Source organism: Phacochoerus africanus, chromosome 1 (genome assembly GCF_016906955.1).
Source record: "Phacochoerus africanus isolate WHEZ1 chromosome 1, ROS_Pafr_v1, whole genome shotgun sequence".
Classification (NCBI taxonomy): domain Eukaryota; kingdom Metazoa; phylum Chordata; class Mammalia; order Artiodactyla; family Suidae; genus Phacochoerus; species Phacochoerus africanus.
In genome coordinates, this window is record NC_062544.1 from 129,202,504 (window position 1) to 129,218,726 (window position 16,223).

Below are 16,223 nucleotides of genomic sequence, written 5' to 3' on the forward strand. Positions count from 1 at the left end.
GCATCAAAAACACCTGGGTATGAAATACAACTGTCACACTTCCTGAATGGGGAGCCATCGTCTCTCTTAAGCTCATTGGCCTTGTGGAACAAATAGGAACCAGATTACTTTCTACTGTATTGTGTTGTTGGAAGGAGAAATGCATGCAAGGCACTCAGCCTCACTGACAGCTGGCACTCACTGGTTATTACTACTACCCCTGCCATCCTCTATACATACAGTGATTTCTTAGGACTTCACAGTGTTGCAGCACAGAATACAGGACTCTCATCTCATCCTATCACTGAAAAGGACCTGTACTTTGTCCCACTCCCTTATAATCCTAGTCCTCTATTTGAAGTAAAGTAAACTAATGGAGTTTATGTATATACAGGATAAAAATGGTTTTCAATAAAAAATTCTCTCTTTTGGAGTTCTCTGGTGGCCTAGTAGTTAAGAACTTAGTGTTGTCACTGCTGTGGCTTGGGTTCAGTACCTGGTCCAGGACTTTTGCCTCGGGCACAGCCATATATGTATACACACACACACACACACACATATAAATATGTGTATAAATATAAAATGTATATATATATATGTGTGTGTGTGTGTCACATTCTAAATATATCAGAGTTTTCCCATAGGAAAGATTTTAATGGTTGGTGTTTCAGGCTTTATAGATAACAATGAAGTAGATTTTGCCTAAAGGATAATGAAAGAGATGCCTTTGATGATCCCTGAATCATACCACACCTTTGCATAGGCCAGGGTAGCTACAGATGGGTATACTTCAGCTCCAAGTGAGACTCTAAGTCAGGGGGTGGCAGAGTATAGCCCTCAGACCAGCTCATGGCCTATTTTTGTAAATAAGGTTTTACTGGAATTCAGCCACAACCATTTTTTTACCTATCTCTAAGTTGCTGGCCCAAAACAACAGCAGAGATCAATGCCCGCAACAGAGACTACATGGCCCCCAAATATTTACTACCTGGCCTTTTACAGAAAAAGGTTGCCAATCTCTGCTAAGCCACAGTTCTCATCACACTTGCTTCCTGTTTTTACAACTGATCATAGTCACAGGTATCACACTTGTGTTTAAACTTAGACAAGTACATTCTACTAGCATGAAAACAATAAAGTATAACAAAATAACCAAAACTTGTAGCTTGCAAGGAAGTAGTAGATTAATCCTTACATGCTGATTGACTCATATGTTAATTTGCCCCATTAGACACCCCCAAGTACACTTTCAGAACTGGTGGGTTATAAATGGATTGCCTATGTCAACAGCAGGGCAATAAAATAAACTTGCTTGCTTAGACCTTGGCTTTTTCATTTAATAAAACAATAACCTATGGCAAAAATGTATTCTTGGATGTGCTGAGCTAGGTTCAAACATAAAGGTTTTCAATGTCACATTGATGAAACCTCAATTCTACAGAAAATTCAACTTGAACAAAGGCCATTCTGTGTATAAAGTGGGTGAAAAAAACACACCTATTAATATTTATAAAACAATTTTCACCATCAAAAGCACATTGTTACATGCTTGATAGATTATACAAATGAATTTTCCTTCTGAACAAATATCAAAGAATGCTGCAGTACTTATATTCATAGGGTGTTTTTGTTCTTTTGCTTAATGGTGTGAGATCCTGTGAGCTGCTAATTCAACAACCTCACTGAAGAATGTAACTGGCAGTTAGAGGCCTCTGACCTTAAAGTTTTAACAGAAGAATATGCCACAGAATTAAACAAAAGAAAAATGCATTTCAGAAGGGAGAGCCACACATAAAAGAAACATAAAAACAGCAGGAAATAAGACTGTCATAATTAGTTTGAAAAATAATCTGTCTTCAAGCAATGTACTGAATTTGATTTTCGATAAATAACCATAACATGCTACTGAAATGTACTTTGCCAAGATGGCCTTAAAATGCTGATTCTTTCAAATTAGTCCTGCTTTCTGTTAAATGTTGATGTTCCAAGAGTTGTATTCTTTTGAAAACTTTTCTGTAGTTGCTGTGAAAGAGAAAATAGATACTAGGCGTGAGGGAACTTCGGGGGGGGGGGAGGTAGAGAACTGAGAATGTTCTTGAAAATAGTCTTATGTATAAAGAGAGAAACAGAGAGAAACACCCACCAACAACATGGGCGCTTGCTAACACAAAGCAACAGGGTGGTTATTTAGGGAAATTAATCTGAAGAAAGAAAGGAATTTGATGTGCCAGTTAACTTTGGATCACCCAGCCTTAATTTTCATGAAATCTTGGTCAGATAGTCACTGTTTTAAATTGGGTTTAATTCCCTTAGCTCGGTGAATGGATTTGGCTTCCAAATGGCAAAAACACGATACAGCAGGAATTCTTAATTTCCGGGGTACTGACATATTGGGTGAAATCACTTTCTGATGGGGTCAATGCTGTGCACTGTATGATGTTTAGCACCATCCCCAGACTCTACCCACTAGAGTGCAAGTAAAATCCTGCACCAAAAGTTGTGACAAGCAAAAGCAGATGTTAACTAGATTCACTGTGGTGATCATTTGCTACTTAGACATAGACCTAGATATAGCTCAAATTACTGTGTTATATACCTGAAACTAATGGCTTAATGTTATATGTTAATTACATCTTAGTTAAAAAAAAAAATGTGTAGTAGAGATTCTGCTGTGGTACAATGGGATGTGTGGTGTCCTGGGAATCCGGGAACAATATTTGATCTCCAGCCCGGAACAGTGGATTAGAGATCCATATCTGGGGTTGATATAGCTGTGACTTAAATAGAAACTGTGGTTCAGATCTGATCCCTAGACCAAGAACTCCATATGTTAGGGGCTGGTACAAAAAAAAGGGGGGGAGGGGCATTGCCAAACAGTTCCTAGGAGACAAAATGCCCATCCTCTCCACTAGGAAACACTGTTTTAAAGACACTGAAGAAAGGATTCTGTGTGCAGGCAGATCTGGTTGAAAGCAGAATGAAATAAAATTGGACATAAAATCTCATAGTGGCTTACAAATAAATAAATGAATAAAAACACAGGGAAATGATTTTTAAAAAGCAAATCTTGCACTGCAATTGGAAAAGCAAGGAAACCAGTTCATTTCTATTTAATTAATAGCTTATTGTCATTTTAATAAATGTTAAGTCATTCTCTTGTCAGTAGCATGGTTTGAAATTATTTTCTCCCATTCCCCAGCTTGTATTTTTTGTTTTGGTTTGGTTTTTTGTTTGTTTGCTTGTTTTTTCATGGTTTCCTTTGCTATGCAAAACTTGTAAGTTTGATTAGGTCCCATTTGTTTCTTTTTGTCTTTATTTCTATTGCCTTAGGAGACTGACCTAAGAAAACATTTGTATGGCTGATGTCAGAGAATGTCTTGCCTTCGTTCTCTTCTAAGACTTTAATGGTGTCTTAAGTCTTGAAGCCATTTTGAGCTTATTTTTGTGTGTAATGTGAGGATGTGTTTGACTGATTTACATGCAGCTGTCCAGTTTTCCCAATACCACGTGCTGAGGAGACTTTCTCCCATTTTATATTCTTGCTTCCTTTGCTAAAGATTAATTGACTACAGGTGTCTGGGTTTATTTCTAGGCTCTGGGTTTATTTTTAGGCTCTCTATTCTGTTTCATTAATCCTTATGTTTGTTTCTGTAACAATGCCACAGTTTTAATTACTGTAGTTTTATAATATTGTTTGAAATCTGGGAGAGTTATGCCTCCTGTTTTGTTTTTTTCCTCAGGATTGCCTTGAGAATTCAGGGTCTTTTATGGTTCAATATATATTTTTGGATTATTTGTTCTAATTTTGTGAAAAATGTCATGGGAAATTTGATAGGGATTGCATTAGAACTGTAGATTGCTTTGGGTTGTATGGCCATTTTAACAATATTATTTCTTCCAACACAGGAGCATAGGTTATCTTTCCATGTCTTTGAACCCTCTTAAGTTTCCTTTATTAATGTTGTATAGTTCTCAGCATATAAACCTTTCACCTCTGTGGTCAGGTTGAATCCCAGGGATCTTATTTTTGGGGGTGTGATTTTAAAAGGTATTTTTTATATCCCTTTTTATTGCTAGAATGCAGAAATGCAACCAATTTCTGAATGTTAATCTTGTACCTGCTACTTTGTTGAATTTATTTTTCAGATCAAGTAGTTTTCACTTGGAGTCCTTCCAGTTTTCTATATATAGAACTGTATATAGTGACAACGTTACCTCTTCTCTTCTAATTTTGGATACATTTTATTTCTTTTGTTTGTCCGACTGCTGTGTATAGGAATTTCAATACTATGCTGAATAAAAGTGATGAGAGTGGGCATCTTTGTTTGTTCCAGACTTTAGTGAGAAAGCTTTCAGCTTTTCTTCATAATATGTAAGCAACTTGTACAACTCAATAACAAAAATCAAACAATGCAATTTAAAAAATGGACAGATGATGTAAACAGATATTTCTCCAAAGACATATAGGTGGCCAAAAGACATATGAAAAGATGCTCACTATTGCTAATTATTTGAGAAATGCAAATCAAAACTAAAATGAGGTACCACCTCTCGCCAGGCAAAATGACTATTGTTAATAAGTCAACAAATAACAAATGCTGAAGAGGATGTGGAGAAAAAGGAACCCTCCTACAATGTTGGTGGGAATGTAAACCAGAAAAATCACTATGGATAACAGTATGGAGGTTCCTCAGAAAAATAAAAATAGAACTACAATGTGACTCAGCAATCCTACTCCTGGGTACATATTTAGACAAAACTATAATTCAAAAAGACATATGAACCCCCTATGTTCTATTCACAATAGTCAAGTCATGGAAACAATATCAATGTCCATCGACAAATTAATGGATTAAGAAGATGTGGTACATATATACAATGGAATACTACTCAGCCATAAAAAAGAACAAAATAATGACATCTGCAGCAACATGGATGCAACTAAAGATTTCATACTAAATGAAGTAAGTCAGAAAGAGAAAGACAAATACCTTATGATATTACTTCTATGTAGAATCTAAAATATGGCACAAATGAACCTATCTACAAAACATAAACAGGCTTACAGACAATGAGAACAGAGTTATGGTTGCAAGGTGGGAGTGGGGAGGAAGTGGGATGGACAGGGAATTTGTGGTTAGTAGATGTAAACTATTACAATTACAACGGATAAACAATGAAATCCTACTGTATAACAGGGAAATATATCCAATCTTTTGTAACAGAACATGATGGAAGATAATATGAGAAAAAAAATGTATAAATATATGACTGGGTCACTTTGCAGAAATTGATACAACACTATAAATCAACTATAATTTAAAAAAATAAATAAATAAAAAGAAAAAAAAACTTAGGTCATTCTTGTTGACATATTTTGACTCATTGTCCCTTTTCCATTGAGGAACTGCCTTTTCTCACACCATATGATTTCAGCTCAGTGAATGGTCTATATATGGACATGTGACCCAAGCAAGGACAATAACCACTATTTGAAAGGACTATTATGGTTACTGGAGAAGTATGGTCAGAACTGGGAGCCATTTTTGCTCATAGATCCATAGGTGTTGGCTGACAAAGATGATGAGTTAGAGGCAAGCAGGGCTGAACAACCAGAGAATCTTGGATTCCCTTCAGACCTTAAGGAAGCCCATTCCTTAAACTTCCCTGTAATACAAACAAAATAAGTACTCCTCTCTATAGGGAGCTTTTTAACAAAAACTATGTTGAAGTAGTTTCCTATCACTAACAACCATTATAATCCTAACTAAACCATATTAGTCAGCAGTGCCAACTTATATTGTTTGAATCAGACTATTAATTAGATTGAAAAAAAATAGTTCTTGGGGTGCATTTCCTGCTCTGCACCAAAAATTCCCCATGGGTGTCCTAGCAGCATAGATGTTACCAAGGCCGATGCTATTCATTCAACCAAGTGTCATCTATTTTGTAAATATATGCCCAGTGACTTGGATTTTTTAAAAATGTTCCTCATCAAGTAAGAGAAGGCTGAAGAAATTCTTTTATAAAGAAGCTGTGCAATGAATAAGTTTAAAGTAAAAACTTTTAAAGTAAAAAGTTTTGTGTAATGCCAAACTTTTTAAACTTCTGAATTAAAAGAGTAATTGTTAAAATGAAGTTTTAATGAGAAAGGTAATATGTTTTTCTATTACTGATCTAAATAGAAAAATTTCAATATTCTGATTATAAATATTAATATTATCAATACTGCTAAGATAGAAATGACTGCTTTTATAGCTCCTAAATAAAAACTGCTTCAGGGGACTGTGACAATGATGAAGATCAATTTGTACATTTGGTCATTAATAAATGTTTCCTAACTGGGTTTAATTTGACTACTGATCATTAGAGTTATAAACCAACACACTCATTTAATTGTGATTATAATTCTATATTTGAACTGTTATGGCACAATTAACAAATTAATAGCTAAAGATAATTTTGCTCTTAAAAATATCACATAAGACGTTTCAATTAATTGTGTTTTATGATGACTGTATTTTATGATGATTCCTTTTAAAACCTCACTTATTTTCCTTTCTCTTAATAATTAAAAAGAAAACTTCATATTTATTGAGGCTTTACAAACACTCCCTAAGGAAATGTTCTCGTACCCCTGTTTCCTGCTATGTTTCTTTGGTTAATATGAAATAACCAGGTTGCTTGTGCATATTGGTTTGAAAAGCAATATATGACATTTAAGAACTTATATTGAATCTTCTCTTCCAGATTTAATTATCAGCCACTCAATGAAGCATGAATTTTGATTGATATTCTCAAACTGGAGACTAATTGTAGATCACTCTGATGAAAGCAAATTGAGAACTTAAGTATAGAAAAAGGAGAAAAGAAGGCTGGTCACCATAAGTTAGTCTTGCACACTAGAATCAACATGCACACCATACTCTGAGATACAAGGGTTTGAAAACCAGCTCCAATAACTAGCTGTCCATCAGGGAGTAACATTCCTTTTTCAGTCTTCTATAAAATGGGAGAAAGAATTCCTAACTCTGCAGGGTTATGATAAATGATAAACAAAGAAAACACACAAAAGTGTATCACAATGCCCGATATATGAGTTGAAGAAACAGTTTTCTTCCCCTCTCTATAAAATACTGATTATTTTACAGCCAAATGCAGCTCTTTAAACATTTAAGAATAAAGGTAGTTCATTTAAAAGATCACTCACAGAATTTATCTGGTGCCCACTAGTGTACGTCATCAAATCTATTAATTTCAATGGCTTTCTAAACATGAGCTCTTTGCTTATCCTAATCTGAAATCTTTAAAAACAAACAAATGAAACAAAAAATAGACAAAAATATAAAATCTATACCTTTCCTGGACTACTTTTATACTATGTGAGAAGAACAATTATATTTTATAAATGTTGGGGACTAGCCTATTCTGTATTTGACACTGGATGCTTACACAAAACACCAGTCACTTCATTTTGACAAGTGCTCTGTAAAATAGGTATTACTTTTACCACTGTTTTGGATTTAAATAAACAAAAAACCTAGCAAAAGCTGCTAAACCAAGCAACAGGAAAGAGTTAGATGGTGGGCACTAGGGGCTTCATCATGATGATGTAACTTCAGCAGGAGACATGAGGTGAAATTGTATGCAGATTTAGGCAAAAAGCTTCAAACAGTTCCAGTTCCATAGAAACAGGTGCATTCATTTCACCCAAGCACTGTGGTTCCTGTTTCCACCTAAATCCCTGCCACTGTAGCAGCAGTGAGGGGCCTGAAAACTAGGGGGCGATGGTGGATGGATGTTTCAAAATAAAATAAGAAGTAACTTCCTGGGAGGCCTGGCATTTGGCTATAAACAAATTCAAGTGCTGAAATGTTCAACTGCATCATGGGAGCATTTGAAACTATGGCAGAAATTAAATCACTGAAAGAAATTAATGCAAAGCTGCTGCTACAGTTTTTTGTACAATTTATAGCTTGCATAAATAATTACATTCATTTGTTTTCTTTTCTCTTTTTTTTTTTACCTTGTCCTTCTGGAGTTTCACCAAAGGGATTCACTTCCACCTGAGTAGCATCGATTTTCAGGAAGAGATTATAGAGCTTCTTAATTTGATCTGCAGCCTAAATGTGATCAAATGAAATAAAATTACAAGAAAGCAGTAAAAAAAAAAACTTATTTTGCTACATTAATGAAACCTTAAAAATAGCAAGTTATGTCTTTATTTTTAGAGTTTTCTGACAGGAAAAACAGAAAAGTAGAATTATTTTAATTTCTACTGCTATTCATTAGAAGGAATTGCTCAAGTTTCCTCCAGACACCAAAAAGACTATTAACAAGAAAACAAAATATTTTCAGTACAGCCTAAAAACAGTGTTAATCTTTCTGAAAATTATCATGTCCCTATTAGCTGAGCTATACTGCAGTACAAGATACAACCATTAATACAAACAAGCTCCATTTAAGTAAAAGGTAAACATGATTTTGAGAGTTTATAATGACTAGGTTTTTCTTATTATGCTAGAATAAAGCTGTTATTGTATTTATCAATCCAAACCTATAATCTGTGAAACAATTACTGAGTGTCTAATGGAAATTGTTAAAAACAGGAAGATGTAAGTTCTGAACAGTACACTTATTGAACAACACAGTTTAAACTGAAAAGTTTGTCCCAAAGGCATAAACCACAAAGAGCAAGAATACCCAATTGCTTCCCTGGCGTTGTACCCTTGGCTTCATTTTTCTCACTCTGCTTGAAATTCACTCACTCATTCATTCATTTCAACCAACATTTATTAATTGCTCATGTCACAGCAGGCTGGCTTTGTGTAAGCTGGAGCTAGGGAAAGACATCACGAATGAGGCGTGATACCACCCTGGAAAGCTTGCACCTGCAGTGAACACAGCCTGTGATGCAGCACAGTGAGACTGCAGAGTGCAATCAAGGCTGAATGTTGGGTTTAAGTCTCATTCTTGTCTCCATCTTATTTCCCAGCCATGGTTTTCTCATCGCCTCAGTTTTGTTCGTTGTTCCTGTCCTGCATTATCTGCCCTCAGATTTGTTTCTGGCTTTTCCCCATCTCTACTCTGGTTTATCTGGGAACTGACACTTGTAGGCTATGCTTCCAAGGCTCCTGGGCCAGCTGGCTTCCAACTCAGTTCAGCCAATGGGAAGCAATACTGGGAGAGGAGGTGAGAGGAAGGCGAAAAAAGCAGTATTTCTAACCCTCTCTTTTTGCCTGTGGCAGAATCTCCTTCTGGACTTCCTGACCAGGGTCCCAACTTCTCTTATTTCAAGATCCTGTAACACCACCACCTTACTTTGTTCCTGGAGCACACAGACAGCAACAATTTCCTGTTGTTTATCTCTGCATTGTTTCTATCTACTCTGAAATTTCTCAGCTCTCACAGTACCTACAAAACGAATTACCTTGAATAAAGTCTCACTGTGGGAAGTACTGAGAGTGACTTCTTTGTTTAGGTATAGACTGAGGAATTCCTGGAGATGTAGTTATTCATGTAATCTCTATTTTATGTATATGTGTAAATTTCCTTAAATCCTAATTTGAAAGCCAGTGGGCATAAACAAACAGAAATAATGACTATGAATGAATATTTTTAATACTAGTTTTTTTCTGGCTAGATAATACATGCACATGATACAAAATCCCCAAGGCACACAATGATCTCTCTCAGAACCTTCACTAGACTCCCTAGCCACACAGTCACATGTTCGATTCCTGGCCTCGCTCAGTGGGTTAAGGGTCTGGCATTGCTGTGAACTGTGGTGTAAGGTCACAGACGTGGCTCAGGTCCTGCATTGCTTTGGCTGTGGTGTAGGCTAACAGCTATGGCTCTGATTCGACCCCTTGCCTGGGAACTTCCATATGCCATGGGACCTAAAAAGACACACACACACACAAAGAATATTCATGTTGTTATACAACCAAGCTCCAGAACCTTTCATCATGAAAACTGAAACTCCATACCCATTAAACAACTCCCCATTCTTCCCTCCCCCAACCCCTCCCAGTCTACCTCCCATCATTGAATTTGATGACTCTGGATACTTCATATAAATGATACGGTACATATTTGCCTTTTTGTGACTGGCTATTTTCACTTAGTATAATGTCCTTAAGGCTTATCCATGTTGCAGCATGGGTCAGGATTACCCACTTTCTCAAGGCTGAACAACCTTCCATTATATTACCACATTGTTTTTTTTACCCATTCAGTTGTCTATCAACACCTGGGTTGCCTCAAATCTTCTTTAAACCTATATTAACCTAACTTGTCATGAATCTGAATTTTCTCATGTTACTGTCATTGTAATTATATATTAACACAGCACCAGGTGGGTGGAGGCATTCATTATTATGACTATTTATTATTGTGCAAAGGCAGACTATAAACATTTTTTAAAGCATGACTAGGTCTGTGCTATAAGATCTACAAGGAATATATGTTATAAAATCTGTGTCATGAGATCTACAAGGGAGAACCAGCCTGCCTTGGAGACAGAACATGCCTTACTCCAGAGGCTATACACCAAATGATAGTAAAGGTAATCCAGGCAAACATGTCAGGCTGCCCAGGTATAAAAACAGCAAATGGCAGGGTCTGTGGCAAGCTGAGTTTGGCTCCCCTGATTTCTAAATGCATTCAAATTTGAAAAACAGATTAAATACAAGCCAGAGAAAACATTCTGCTCGTTAATGTGCAGTCACCAGTTTGCTATTACCACCTATTTCCTCAATTAGTAGCCATGCTATACAGAATATTTGTTTTCTTTTTTTGCCAGAATTAATTTTGTGTTAACATTGTTCACTAAGCAGTTAAAAAAACTGAATGCCTAAATTCAAATATCCTTGGAGCCACATGCAGTTATGACAAATTTACCAATGTCTTCAAAAATGTTTCAACAGTTTAAAAATTTTTGAAAAATTTCTCATGCACTCCAGAAACTAATGTTATCCACATTCATATGCGTTCTTTTTTTTTTAGGTTTTATTTTTTCTATTGTAGTTGATTTATGTTGTTCTGTCAATTGCTGCTGTATAGCAAAGTGACCCAGTTATTTACATACACACACACACGTACATATATATATTCTTTTTCTCACATTATCCTCCATCATGTCCCATCACAAGTGACTGTAGTTCCTCATGCTATATAGCAGGATCTCATTGCTTATCCACTCCAAATGCAATAGTTTGCATCTAGTAATTTCCAAACTCCCAGTAATGTTCTTAAAGCTAACCAGAAGTATAAACCACACCCAGAAGAGTTAATGAGTCTGTATAAACTTGGCTTATTGGATATTTTCATAGGCTTAAATCCTAGAGGCACATGCTGACAATTCATGGTGCCTATTTTTTTAGAAAAAAATAGTATGGATGATAATTAAGACATACTTGAGGAACCTATGGATTTTAATCATATTCAGTTGTCCCAGGGCTTGAGTCTTTTCAGCCAATTCTTGCTGAAATGTATTTTATACTTGGTATAAAACATATACTTGGTAGGTTTTTATACAAGGTGGTATTTATTGTTGGTTAAATCTAGTATTATTACACCACATTATAGAGACAACAGGCATGAGTCACAGGAAAGATATTAATAATTTTATAAGAGAGTCATTTTATATGTTGTTCATCCACAAGTGAGGCACCTCCAAAGGCCTAAACCACATCCTAGATGAAAATGAAGTAACTTTCAAAGTCACAATGAATCTAGGGGCCTCTAAGATATCATTTCTCTATCAAAGGATCACTAATAGCTGATTCTTTAAATAAACATTTTCCCCTCTCAAGTGCCTCCTCTGCTCACACTACACAGATGACCTGTAACATTTCACCAACCCCCATGACTGGAGGAACCACTATAAAGCAGAGGTTCCGAAAGCTATAGCTCTAGCACTTTCCCCAGTGCTCCTGGGCCAGGCATTCCATGTTCTACTGTGCAAATATAAATGGGTGTGCCCTGATGAACAAATTACAACACAACTACAGCTGAGATCACCCTCTCTTTCTGTCACACCCCCTCTTCCTATGTTTGCTGCTGGCAGGCTGCCCACTACCCTCTGAGTCCCTGGGGAAAAATGGCTAGTTCTCATCATCTCTGTTCCCCAGGATTCAGCAGATTAGCTTGGTCAACTTTGCTGAGCAAATGAAGATTGAAAGCATTTCACATAGTTGACAATGAAAAAAGGAAAAAAAAAGAACTAAAACACTTCTTTACTTTCCTCGATATATTAAGTTAAAAATATAATGACAATACTGCTACTAATGACCCCTGAGAACCTACAGGTTCACCTTCATTCCATAGATAATTCATAATCTAGAGGGTCTGGGGTACTAGGAAAACATGACCCAGCCATTTCAGAGCAATAATAAACCTTAATTGTCATACATTATGTTGCGGGATGGGGATGGGGTAGTTTATGATATATGTAATACTATTGTTACCTCCTGTTCTGTTTACCTCCTGAGCTTTCAAACCACGTGGTCAGCAGATTTATTATATTTTCCACGTGACACAATATTTTGGTCACTGACACAATGGTAATCTCTTGCCAGTGGATGTCCTAGATGTGTTATTGCACTTATACACACACCTAATAGCTATTTCTTGGACACCTCATATATCTGCCGAGCACTTTTTTGGCAACACAGCAGTGAGCAAGACGGACCAAGACCCTGCTGTGGTTCATGTAAGGGCCCAGCAAAGGTGACTGCAAATGTCCAAGAGAAATACAGATGTGCAAAGGGACATTGTGTAAATTGTGACTGGGCACATTCTGGAGCTGACTGTAGCTAGAACACAGGGACTACATGGAGAGTGGCTCTCCGTGACCACCACCCCTACACAAGAAGCTTCTTCATAAATTCCAATGACCAGCAAATATAGTCGGTGGCTTCATTCTCAGGTGAAACCAATCACTGTAGCCCTTACCCATGAATCTGCCAGTGTCTTCCTTTCAGCAGGTCACTAACTTGCCATCTCTTTGCCAGTCTCAGTAATAATAATTAGTTCCTCTAACTGTCCATGGAACTCTGGCTCTTTCTATCTCTTACTCAGGTTTAGTCCCAGATGATCTGGTTTCTTACTACCATCTTGAACCTTTTGCTTTCCAAGTGAGTCTTTTCCACCATCTTCAAATAAGTGCTGTCCTCTCTTAATTTAAACAAACATATTTTAAAGTCTTATTCTGCTTCACTTTTTTATGACTTGCCGTAGTGTTACTCTTAAACTTCTAGAGATAGAATCAATCAAAAGAAAAAGTAAAGCCAGAAAGAACAGAGTGCACAATCTACTGTTTTACTGGAGGAATCTTGCCCAACTAAATTAAAATAAACTCTCTATAACCATCCCAGATCCTAAGACAATACACACAAACACACACACATACACACGCACAGCCACCTTAGGATTATTAAGATGGCTTTTCTTAATAATAGAAGAGGAAAAAAAATAGCCACTAAGTTCTTCTGACTTTACTGTGAGACAAGGAAGCTTGCCTAGGCAGACATAAAATCAGGCTCCATGAGCAGGACCACAGACTGTGCAAGACTGTGATGCTCAAGACAGACTCTCTCCCTTAATAACTCAGAGGACAACTTTTCTGTCTTTAAAACCAAAATATATAATAACTAAATTGGCATAATTTAAGCTGTTTCCAGTGAAATATCAACTCTGTGCCATTAATATGAATCTCAAATGCCCACTAGTTTTGAAAGAATAACAATTAGTAAAGGAATTAATAGTATTAATAACAATAATAACTGACTTTTATGAAGTATGGAATATGTACTTTCACAAAACAGTGTACTCACTACTCATAATAACCCTCTTAGCTAGGATTTCATCACCTCCATTTTACAGATGATGAAAGTGATGTTCAGATGGTCTGAATCACACATATACTGGGGAGCAGTACAGGATTTCAAATTCATGTCTACCTGACTCTACAGCTTGTGCTTCTAACCACTATATTGCCTCTTATAACTCATACACTGGAGCTACAATGCCACAGAAAAAATAAAGAGACTGACATATGTAATAAAGAATATACATAACAAAGTGTATGTGTCTGCATGTGACACATACACATACACACTGATATATATATAAACACGCCATAAACATCCTCTTTAGAACACCAGGGAAATATTTTTTCATCATAAACAACCGAAGGAACAAAACAGAAAAAATAAAGAGACTAACATACATAACAAAGTATATGTGTCTGCATGTGCCACACATACTCATACACCTACAAACTAAGATATATAGAAATATACATGTCATGAACATCCTCTTTGGAACACTAGGGAAATGCTTTTTCATCATAAACAACTGCAGGAAAAAAAAGATAATAAATTATCCTATTTCCTGGTAGTCACAAACATTAAAGGCAATTAAGCAAGTTCCCAAATGTTTTCTGAAACAGACCCACTGGCCTCCAATTGCTCAGGTACCTGGTTTTGCAAAGGCCCGAGGAAGCCTAGATTTTCTGCCATCCGCTGAGCCTGGCTGTCCTTTATTCCTTCAATAATGTCAATTTGCTCCTAGTAAAAATGAATTAAATGAGCAAAATTCATACAGTCAAATGAGAAGATTTACAACCTCAAAACAAAATGCTTAGTATTTATTTGCAAATGAATAATTAAAGAGTATATCTTTCCAGAGATCTCTGAGCAGGGCTACGGCAGCTGCCTATAGGGTATATTTTAATTAGCAGACCATCTATAAAACAGTCGTTCCAAAAACTATGTAATTCTTCAGGGTGGCATGCTGACAAGACAATCGGATGCCAGTTTTCACTTTTAATTACTACACAGATGGCACTGACGAATATTTAGTCAGTTAATTTTTATGACATTTTTTGGAAGGCCTCCAAGTAAGTTTTTCTTGCCTTAATATTAAGTTTAGAGCTTGTCATATATAGGTTAAATATTCCCTTATGACTTACATTTTATTGATGATGATAATTATTAATTATACTCTAATTCTACAAAGGGCCAATCTCTCCAAGATACTGAGTGCTCTTCATATCCATCATTTCATGTATTCTCATAACAAATGGAATGGCTAGTTTTAAATCATGTTAATTTTTTTTTTAAATGGGTAGGTATTACTGGCTAGTCAGCATGTAGAGTCTCAATTTAATTTCCAAGGTAGGTAACTTTAAATGAAACATGGTGAAAATATTTTACAACCAGCCTCCAAAGTGTTAGTTTCTTATCTAAATGAAGAGATTTAAGAAATAAAATTCTTTTTTTGGGAGGGGAAAAAAATTACTTTCTAAAAGAAATGAAGAGTATTTCTGCTAGAAACATTTTTACATGGTTTTTTTGATACTTAACTCAGAATTAAAAACTGAAATTATAGTTCTAAAGACCTTAGATTTTTCTTCTTATAGCTGAGGTAGGTTAAGAAGCACTTTAAATATAACACCTTATTTAATCCTCACAATTCTACAATGTACAAATCACTCCCATTTCCATTTTAATTCAAAAAATGAGGCTTAGTGACACTTAGTGAAACTTACTGGCGAATTAGGATTTGACCTAAGATCTCTTTGACTAGTACTTAATATTTTAAAAAAGCAAAGCACAAGATTTAAAAGATTGGGAGATCTTGTTGTGTCACAGAGGAAACGAATCCAACTAGTATTCATGAGGATGTGGGTTCGATCCCTGGCCTCACTTGGTGGTTAAAGGATCCAGAGCTGCCATGAGCTGTGGGCTAGGTCACAGATGAGGCTCTGATCAAGTACTGCTGTGGTTGTGGCTTAGGTCGGCAGCTGCAGCTCCAATTCAACCCTTGGTCTGGGAACTTTCCTATGCCAAGAGCGTGGCCCTAAAAAGCAAAAAAATAAATTAAAAAAATAAAATAAGATTTAAAGGATTGTCACAAAATGACAGGTGCTGGGCCTTAGAAGGATCCTCCTTTACACCAATAATACTGAAAGACATCAATGCTCTCTCTAGTTCATATCTGGTTTCCTAGGAGAAAATTTCTGGATACTATATGCTGTTAAATGGGATAGAGTTAACCAAGAGGAAATGGAAATATCACAGTCCTCTCCATTGGTTAATTACTGGAGCAGGTTGGATGGAAAGAAACGAGGGGAGACAAAAAGGCAAGAAAGAAGAAAGAACAAAGGGAGGGAAAAAGCAAAGAAAGTGCATACTTTCATTCTACCCAACATCAAGTAGACACTCAGTAAGAAAAAG

General features: G+C 36.2%; 1 protein-coding gene across 1 annotated transcript in view; it reads right to left on the minus strand.

Annotated features, from left to right (window-relative positions):
* Positions 1-16,223, minus strand: part of SUCLG2 (succinate-CoA ligase GDP-forming subunit beta) — a 262,823-nt gene that overhangs the window by 110,323 nt on the left and 136,277 nt on the right. The window contains exons 6-7 of the mRNA XM_047778950.1: positions 14,463-14,552; positions 8,006-8,102 (exon numbers count right to left, since the gene is read on the minus strand). Of these exons, the coding sequence (XP_047634906.1) occupies positions 8,006-8,102; positions 14,463-14,552 (187 nt within the window). The remainder of the gene's footprint in view (positions 1-8,005; positions 8,103-14,462; positions 14,553-16,223) is intronic.